This window comes from Acyrthosiphon pisum, chromosome A1 (assembly GCF_005508785.2).
Source record: "Acyrthosiphon pisum isolate AL4f chromosome A1, pea_aphid_22Mar2018_4r6ur, whole genome shotgun sequence".
Lineage (NCBI taxonomy): Eukaryota > Metazoa > Arthropoda > Insecta > Hemiptera > Aphididae > Acyrthosiphon > Acyrthosiphon pisum.
The window spans coordinates 88,228,236-88,238,424 of NC_042494.1; the positions used below are offsets into that span (position 1 = coordinate 88,228,236).

The 10,189-nt window shown below is 28.6% G+C and overlaps 1 protein-coding gene across 1 annotated transcript in view; it reads left to right on the forward strand.

Moving 5' to 3' along the window:
- Positions 1–2,656: 2,656 nt before the first annotated feature.
- Positions 2,657–10,189, forward strand: part of LOC103309417 — a 9,574-nt gene continuing 2,041 nt past the window's right edge. The window contains exons 1-3 of the mRNA XM_029486279.1: positions 2,657–2,776; positions 7,395–7,523; positions 8,838–10,181. Of these exons, the coding sequence (XP_029342139.1) occupies positions 2,774–2,776; positions 7,395–7,523; positions 8,838–10,181 (1,476 nt within the window). The 5' untranslated portion in view covers positions 2,657–2,773. The remainder of the gene's footprint in view (positions 2,777–7,394; positions 7,524–8,837; positions 10,182–10,189) is intronic.

The following is a 10,189-nucleotide window of genomic DNA, read 5'->3' on the forward strand; positions in this document are numbered from 1 at the left end:
TTTTTTTATTTCAGAACACCTGGTAATATTTCAGTATTTTCACTGGAAAATACTATGTATTTGGAAGATACAGAAGATTCACCAGACATTGAGATTGCAGCTTCAAATGATAATCCTTCTCGTGATTTAACCGCGCAAATCGATACATCCATGAACACGCCTTTTCCAACATCGATCTTGGGAACAAAAAAAAACACCAATAGAAAAAATAGTGACTCCCCCTCTTTATTCCAACAGAAACTTTTGAAAGTTTTGGATAAATCTCAGAAGGAAGATGATGATGACGACAAACATTTTCTTCTGTCGTTATTACCCGGAATGAAGGCAATTTATAACGCCAGTAAAATGGATGCCAGAATTGAATTGATGCAGGTTATACAGAAATATGCCAGGAAACGTCTCACTGAATCAACTTCATCATATTGTCTATCCATACAACCAATTCAATCTCCACCATCTATGCCAGCATTGAATACATCTCACGAATATGGCCTGCAGGTTCCTGAGAATGCAATTCCTGGCTCAAGTAATAATTGACCACCCCAATATTAGATCAAAATGTATTATCATTTTTTATTTTATTAAGCGCAGGTGTCAATATTATTTGGTTTAAATATGATACTAGGTATTTTTCATTTATTTAATTTGATTTTATAAGTTGCATATAAAGTGTTTAATTTTGATTTTGTTAGAAAAAATAATAAAGTACTTATTTAAATAAAGAATTGGTACTTACTTTAAAGTAATCGATAACCTTTCCACTGCCGGTATTGTATCACCTTTGATGTTTTGTTCTTTTTCCAAGTCACTTTTTACAGTATTTAAAAGTTCATCAAATGTTTTTACAGACATTTTATAATAATTAAAAACTTTTCAGGAAATCGTCGTAAATCCTCATATATTATATTGAATTCTTTTCTGTCCTTTTTTTCCCGTAGGGATGTACAGCAAACTTCCTGTGTACATATTTCTCTCCTTCTTCTTCCAATGCCTCATTTATGGCAAGTATTAGAGCTGGTGTAATTTTTGGCATAATGATAATTGATAAACCTACTCCTACTAACTGACTAGTGCCAATGATCGATCGATGAGTGTCTATTATTAATTTGTGCTATTCGATTGTGATTAATATATTAATATGTATATTATAAATTTAAATATTATAAATGTTGTATTATTGATACAATAATTATGGGATTTACCATTTTCTTAAATATTGCACAGATAATTAGGCGGAATACGCTCGACGGATACGCCTTGTATAACTCGGCTGTCGGAAAACGCCGCGGAATACGCCGTGTATAGCCCCAGCCTATAAATAAATTTAATATTCAACTAATAATTATCCGTTTATGTTCTTTTTAATTGGTGAAAAAATGCGGGCGTGTTATTTGAAGTATAATTTGATATAATTTCAAGTTGCTATTGTTTTTTAGTTAGTGTTGGTTTGTCGTCCAATTGTGATTAACTACCTTTCGTCTAATCGTCTATGGTGTATACTTACTTTATAGTTTAACTGATAATGATTAACTGATCAGTTAGCTCCTTGCTAAAAACTCTAGGAAGATTGAAAATAGGTAATGTAACCTGGCCAACAAATTCTACTAATTTCATAATTCTTAAATAACAGTGTGGATAATAAATTATGGCACAAATAACAGTAGAATTTATTATAAAAAAAAAAAAACAATTCCTTATTTATTTTTAAATTATAACGTTTAACAAAAACGAAAAATTAAAATAACGTTTAAAAAAACTGAATAGCGTTAAACGGAAAAAATCAAATAACGTTTCAACGTACAATAACGTTTAACATTAAAATTGTATAACGTTTAAATACCCAAAAACGGAAAAACGATATTTTTTTTAGAACTTAAGCCCTGGTCTCCTGGTATGTAACCAACGGGCAACGATTATGGATATATGGATAAAAATATTAAACAATTGTTGCTAAAACAAATTTTATATTAGTAAACTTTTTATATAAATACCATATTTTTTTTATCTAAGTCTTCTCTACGAATCGTTAAAACAATATTGTTTTAATTATATGTTAAGTTATCTTGGGCTATTATAATTAAGTTTGGATATTGTACAACATTGTGTGTTGATTAACACAGTTCATAAATCATTGAGTAGTGTAATCTTAATACATTGTTGCCTCCATAGTCTTTATAATATAAATGGAAATTATGTCAAATAAAATCAATTGCTCAGATTTAACATTATGATTAAATCACACAATCTACAAAAAAAAAAAAGGTGAGATTTATTTAATTCAGATTGCTCAAAATAGTAGAGATTTCACAATATCCCTTGTCACCTTGTCATTCTGAATTAGGTAGGTACATATTAAAATATTAGCAATATAAAATATAAACGTGATAAAGTCTAAAATGAAAACACAATAACATATTTTTTTACAATATAAATTTGATATATTTTTTTACTGTAGTTTGTATCTGATAATATACATTTTTACGTGGGTTTATTTATTATCAAATGTCAATAGCCTATTTATGAATGAAGGGCGATTGATAATATTTTATGAAACTGTACATAGTACATTATTATGGTGACCGTTGATTATAATATAACATAGTTCACAGTGATTTAACGGTAAAATAAATTTTATAATAAAATATTTTAAAGCACACTATAAGTTGTTATCTTTTTAGTTTTTAATTTGTTTTATTCAAAAAAGATTTGGTTTTTCAACAAGTTGTACAAAAAAACTTTCTGCGACTTCTCTAACAAAAACTGTGTACACAAAATGGTATGTATGTAGGCTAATGAATTAATAATTTGTTTGATGCAACTTCAAAACTAATAACCAAAGATACTTTAAAATTTCACCAAATCTATGAATAGAAATTTTCTATAATTTATAATATTTTGACACTTTTTGAGCTGTTATTACAGCAATTTTTTTCAAACATTTTTCAATTATGGTTGATTCCATTTTTCCGCTTTGTCTAAAATCTTGAAAATGCGTAATACAATTTCCTTATAAGTTGATATGAGTGGAAATTAGGAAAACATTTTAGTATAAACTCACATTATTTTTTATGTGGAGTTAGCATTTCGAAAAAAATCGACAAAATCACGAACATTTGCTAATTATTTAATTCAAAACGCTAAAGTAATACAGATATCACAATATCCTTTGTCATTTTGTGTCACTCCCTAAAATTAATTAGGTACTCATTAACAAGATTATTAAACACCATATTATAATCCAAAATGTTCTGCTCACTCATTTGGCTCTAGGATTATAAAGTTACAAACGCACTCTGCACAAGTTATACTGTAGAGATATTAAAAACGACATTAAAATCTGTTCAAAACCACATCATATACAAAACTAACATTCATACATAGTATTATATTTATTATGATAACATAATATGCAGTGTAATATATTGTTTACAATAGAAATTTAATATATTTTTCAGTGGCGGAAATTGGCCTCAATTTATGGTGGTGCAGAGAAATGTTTTAATTTCGTATCCACCAATAGCACCATACCCCTTTGTAAATTGTTTACCTAGCGTCCTAATAGCTAATATTATCTAATAATTAGTGTAAAAAATATAAGAAAAGATTGTTATTTTTAAAAAAAAAAAAACGTTTTTGAAAAGAAAAAAATTAGAAATTGTATTCATTGGTGTATTATTTAATTAACTAATATAGGTACCTACATCATCTATATAACTGTATGAAAATATTCAATATTTGTATTATGAACCACTAAATAAAATAATAAGGTATCTACCAATGAAAATATTATGATTTTTTAGTTGTAGACATAGTGATAGCAAGCATTGGCATAAGCCAGTTATAAAAATTCAAAATTAAGTTAAGAGTTTTAACTTAACTTTCTAAAACTTAATTTTTAACTAAACTGATTTTTATAGATATAAACTCAATAAATAACAAGTTACTTTTAATAAAATTCAAGTTACTTTAATTTATAAATAATTAAATAATACATAATTAATAATATAATATATAATAAAATTATTATTGATGATGCATATATTATCATGAACATATACTTTTTATAATCTTAAACCATATTATTAGCTATATATATATTAAAAAAAAAATAATTATAACTTAACTAAGTTAGTAAGTTTATTGTAAGTTTCCATATAACTTTTAACTTAATTGAGTTGAAAAAAAAATTAGGATAACAACTAACTTTAAACTTTTTAAAATGTTTTCTTTAAACTTAATTTTACTCAATTACAAAATGATCATTAACTTTCCCAAGCTTGAGTGATTGTGTAGGTCAGGTGTGCTCAACCCGGCGCCCGTGACCATTTTATAAAATTAGAAATTTCTTTTCGTATACTTAATAGGTATAATGTATACCTAAATAAAAATCATAATTTAAAAACAAACCTGTTATTTTAATAAGCTTTTAAAAGAATAACAACATTTTAAGCATATTAATAGCAGGGCTTAAAGTGAGAAAAAATTCCAGAGGGGACTAATGTCTCCATATAATCTTAAGCGTTCCATACATAATTTTACATATAATGTCTAATATATAAAACCCTAATTTGTTAAAGGGGACGCTTTTTAACCACCGGCCGTGGTAGAGGGACTGAGTCCCCCTGCGTCCCCCCTCACTTTAACCCCTGATTAATAGTGTGTATTTTATCAACATTAAATGGAATATACTCATATATACGGTCTGCAGTATAAATATAAATTACAAATGTGGCCCGCAAGTTGAAACAGGTTGGGCACGCCTGGTGTAGGTAATTAAATACTATAGTGTTTGTGAGTGCTGATTTAATTTTGAATGGTTAATTTCTTATTATTATAATTTAGTAAACTATCGTAGATAGTTCTATAAAAATAAATGAAAAATATATTATAATATCCCTTACTATAATGGATTTATTATATAAGTTGTAGACTTGTATTTTATCAGCCAAACCCAGTGGTGGACCACGGGGGGGGGGGGGGGAATCCACCTGTGTCGGTCAACCATAAAAAAATATGAATTATATAAAATGAAAATATTATAAACGTTTAGTGAAAATTTTAAGTATCTACGAGTCAAAATATATATTCAAATATTGGTAAATGTTAAAATAAATATTTTGTGTACATTTCAACTAAGTATAAGGTTATTCGTTTTTGAATTGCAAGAAAATAAGATAATCGTTAGATGAGAACGTTCCTAAAAATCAATGTCAAAAAATTTTAACATACTAATTTTTAGATATTGTTTGACTTTCCAGTGTACCTTTCTTTTTGTTAAAGGTAGGAAAACTTATGAGGAATCTCGTGTTAAATTTACAAATCTTAGATATAAATAGAAAGATGTTTAAAATTGGTCTAATTTGATTAATTTTTTTTCGTCAGAAAAGAGATCATTTTTACAGGGTGCATTGGACTTAGATTATTAATTTCATTGCTCGAATAAATGTAATAAAAATAACTAAAGCTTGTGGAAATTGGACATATTATTCAAAATATTATTTTATGGTTTAGAAATAGAAATTTGAATATTCAAGTCCAATGCGCCCTGTAAGAAATGTTTCTCTTTCCAAAAAATAAATAATAAATAATCGAAATTGGGTGACTTTACGAGGCATTAGAATTTTTCCTGTAAGCCATGTTTTGAGTAAGAAACAAGTCGTATGGAGCCCTTTTATATACTTACAAGGTTTATCATAATATGTTGTTACTTGTTACCTATGTTGTTGTAATGTTAGATCAAAATTATCAAAGATACATTTGTTCCGGTTTTTCTATAAGAGGCTGCCAGCGCCCTATTTGTTTTCTCTCTCTGGCTCACACTCAACATAGACAAAACGAATTTACGCAAAATAATTTTTTCTATATGTTCAAGTAATCTTAGAGAAAAGTCACCCATGAAAAAAAAGATAGAGAATAATAATTTTGAGGGAATGACATATCGATTTGTCTAAATATTGACTCAAAACAATTTAAACATCATTTAAATCTACAACATTTTTTTATTTATTTTGAAAGTCGAATACAAAGTCAAATAATAATAAAATATAAAATCGATATGACATTCCCTCAAAAATATTATTTTCTATCTTTTTTGTAATAGGTAACTTTACTCTAAGATTACTTAAACGCATAGAAAAAATTATTTTTCTTAAATGTATTTTGTCTATGTTGCGCGTGGGCCAGAGAGAGAAAACGAATAGTGCGCTGACATCCTCATAAGCTTTAACGGATTAAATGTTGAAGAATTTCTTCAAAGTCCCGAAAATTCGCAAATTATTTATAGTTAAAAATGTATAAATGTTCAATTTTTATAGCTAAGGAATGAATATATAAACCAACGTTTCTCATATTATGTATGGATATTGTAACTAAAAAATCTAAAAATTATATTTTATGTATTATAATCACAGTTTTTTTAATAGATTCAAATTCAAATTCAAATTTACAAACTAGATATTTTAACGGAATATATTGATGATCTAACCTACTGTACTACTAATACTAAAATTAATTACTTCAATAGTAATAATCCCTTAATAATATAAACTTAGTAATATTGGCTGACCTCAAGTCTTTAATAGATTCGTTTTTTGTAGGTATGCAATGATTTTACATCGTTGAATTCAGGTTTATCATTTTCATTAGGTACATTGTCTTACACGTCACCTGATGTAGAACAAAGTGGTACACACTTGGCCACCTTTTTTGAAGTTGCTATCAAAGTAACACATTTATTTTCTATACTTATTACCTACTACACGATGACTTGATGTTTGGCGAAATCATTGAAAATATTATAACAATTAATATTTAACCATTACAATAATTTAATAATTAGCTTCGAACTGAAAGTAATTGTAGTAATATTACTATATTAGTGTATTTCTATCATAATATTATATTATTTTTATTGTTTTGATTAGTGTTTTTGATTCAACATCTCCTTAACATAGAATAGCAAGAATAAGATCATGGCAAAGTTACCATTGGTGCCTGTTAGGTAATTGTTCGAACTTATTTAAATTAATCATGAAATATTCATTGCTAATATTAGTCTAAGTTATACAAATTCAACATTTATAATAATCTAACTACAGAATAGTTTGAAGAATGTTCACATGGTTTTGACGAATTATGTTAATATTGAAAGTTATTGTAAAACTTCAATAGCTTATAAAAAAAAAAAATCGTACTTAATATGTATCTTTAATATTTTAATATGTATATAATAAAAAAAATTTATGAGGAACCTTTTATCAAATTTTCAATATTTTTTACCGAGAAAAATGTGTTATTAATAATAACTTAATAATAATAACTGATTATGAAATTAATTATTTTGAATTATTGGAAAAATAAATCTGGAAGGAGTCTAGTAAAATGATTGTTTATAGATGAACAATATTGGACGGAAAATACAACATTTTAACAGTGCAATAGCTGATAGCAGAAAGATATGCAAAAACAAAAAATATATCAATTACAAATCTATGAATGGACTATTTTTAACTGTCTATACAATGGTAAGTACAAATACCAATACAAATTATAATTTAACGATTATCAATATGTTTTTCTGTTATTGATAAAATGCTCATTAAAATATTAATTGTTGAATTATTTTAATAAAATAATTCAAAACATTGTAAAGAGCATCAGAAAAAAGCACTATCGCTATTTTATAGTATCATAATAAATAAGATATAAATAAATCTACACAAAGTTTTATTACAAATATAAAAAAAAATCTAAAGATTGATTTAAAAAAGGTAGAAATAAAATCCATTTATAAGTAAATATATAATTTAAAAACGGTACTTGTGCGGTATCGCGACTACCGCCGACTCGTCGTGACTACCTTGATTTCACTTGTGAATTATCGCGACTACCTTGATTTCGAACGCAACATATTTTTAATACGTTTATAATAATACAAAACTACTCAAAGCTATAATGTCAATGTATTTATTGATAATATGATAATAATTGTAAAATATAATAAATTATTATGAATAATAAATGTCAAATATAATACTAAAATGTATAAAATAAATAAGATAAAATAAAATTTAGTAATAAATTTAAAATTTAAAAATCAATTTGTGGTGGCCAATGATTTGCAATATTATTTAGTAAAACTTAGAAACTTTTCTTCATCATGATAAGTATTCCTCCACATAAATTCCGCCAAGTAAGATTCTAAATGGTGTCAGGCCGTACCTCTGTGGCGTCTGTTTCTTCATTTTGCCGATCCCCAAAGTCTTTCTATTCCTCGTGTGGGAACATGTGTACTTGCGAAATTATAGGAATGATTCACTGTAAAATGCTCATAGCCATTATCTTGTATTGCGTTATATGCCCGCCAGCAATCAGAGTAAATTATCGTCCCTTTCTCTATATGTTGATGTATTTTTGACATCGAAGTAGCAGAAGGCCGATCAGGAACTTCTACTAAAAATACCTCTTTTGTTTCGAGGCATATTCCGCAAAAAATCCATTGTTGGGGGAGTACTCTTCCACAATTATTTTTACGTTTAGTGAACAAACTTTCGTCAATTTTCACTATTTTTCCTTTTCCTCCAATTTTTTATTTTCTATTACTCTCAAAACCATAACACATACTTTCCGTAAATAATTATTCCAATCATTTACCGTATTATTACTAAGTTGTAAGTGTTTTTAGTAAGAATACTATAAACTCAATCTATAGATAACAATATACAGTTATATTGTTTATGATGTTCATATAAGACTCATTCAAAATCTCATTATAATATTAATGTTTAATGATAATTAAAATCTAAAATTAAATTAATAAATGTTTTTGGTGTCCATAGGCTTTGATTTTTCAAACGCACAGTAGCTCACTTGAAAAAGAGTACAAGAAAATCAGGTGCTCAGATTCAATGACGTGCAGCAAATGTACAATCGAACCTATGTGTGTATGGTCCCTTAAACAACAAACATGTGAAAAAACGAATCAATATAATTCGTCGAGTTTAATTGTCTCCAGAATAGGAGAATGTCCAAAGTTTAGAGTAGTTAAAAAATATGATTATGAATATACAGACAATTCAAGAATTTGTGTGGACTATGATGTCGAGATAACAAATGATTTGTTAGGTTTCATAAATTATCTTAATAACGCTGATATGTATTACGCAATTCTAAATGCTTTTCAAGAAAAGGTTAAAATAACAGATAAAACGAAAATATTGTGTTCATTCCTCCAAAAAAAATCATCGGTTAACATCAAGCCGGCTATTATTTTTATATTTATTAAGTTCAATGACATTATGATACAGTTTGACAACGTCGCTGATCACTATGTTACGGTGTATGGACATAAGGAATGCGCCACCAATGAAAAGTACAAAAACTGTGTGACATGTGGATGGAATACAAACAAGTACTCGAACTACTTGAAATGGTGTTCATCCGAAAACACCTGTAATGATGACAAGAGCTTATACCTAAAGAATAATGCTACAAATATAATAGACGAAAAGGTAGCGTACGTGGCGAATGAATGTGCCGAAATAAATGTAACAGCGGTAAATCCACTGTCTGGACCGAAAACCGGTGGAACGACCGTAAGGATAATAGTTAGGAACCACAGGATATTCCTTGAGAACCGAACGTTAAAGGTAACCGTGGCAGGAACAGTATGCACGAATCCAAATACGTCCGGGCTCGACACTATAACTTGCACTACGTCACAAGCGGTTGACGCATTATCGGGTCCGATCCTGGTGGAGTACTCGTCGTTCGAAAGTGGACTAAAGATTGAGTCGTCCCAGATATTCAAGTATTGTGTCGATCCCGTACTAGACGCAGACCAACAACTTGGTGGCATAGCGTCCGGTGGCACTTCTGTGCCGATTCACGGAAGACATTTCGTAGAACCTTGCGTTATATCCTCTGCCCAACTGTACGTTGACCTTCCCAATGGTGTCACAAGGTACGCATACAATGTTTGTGATCCACCGGTTAACGACACCTATATGGTTTGTCAATCGCCAAGAATGAACGGTGCTAGCTGGGACAGTAACCAGTCGGTGGTGGGACGGCTGCTTAACTTCGGGCTTAATGTGCTGAAATTTAATGGAAATCAGTCTTTGTCCGTTACCGGAACGTCACTTAGCTTTCACGTGCACCCCGATCCTGTTCTCGAGGACTTTGTAATCGA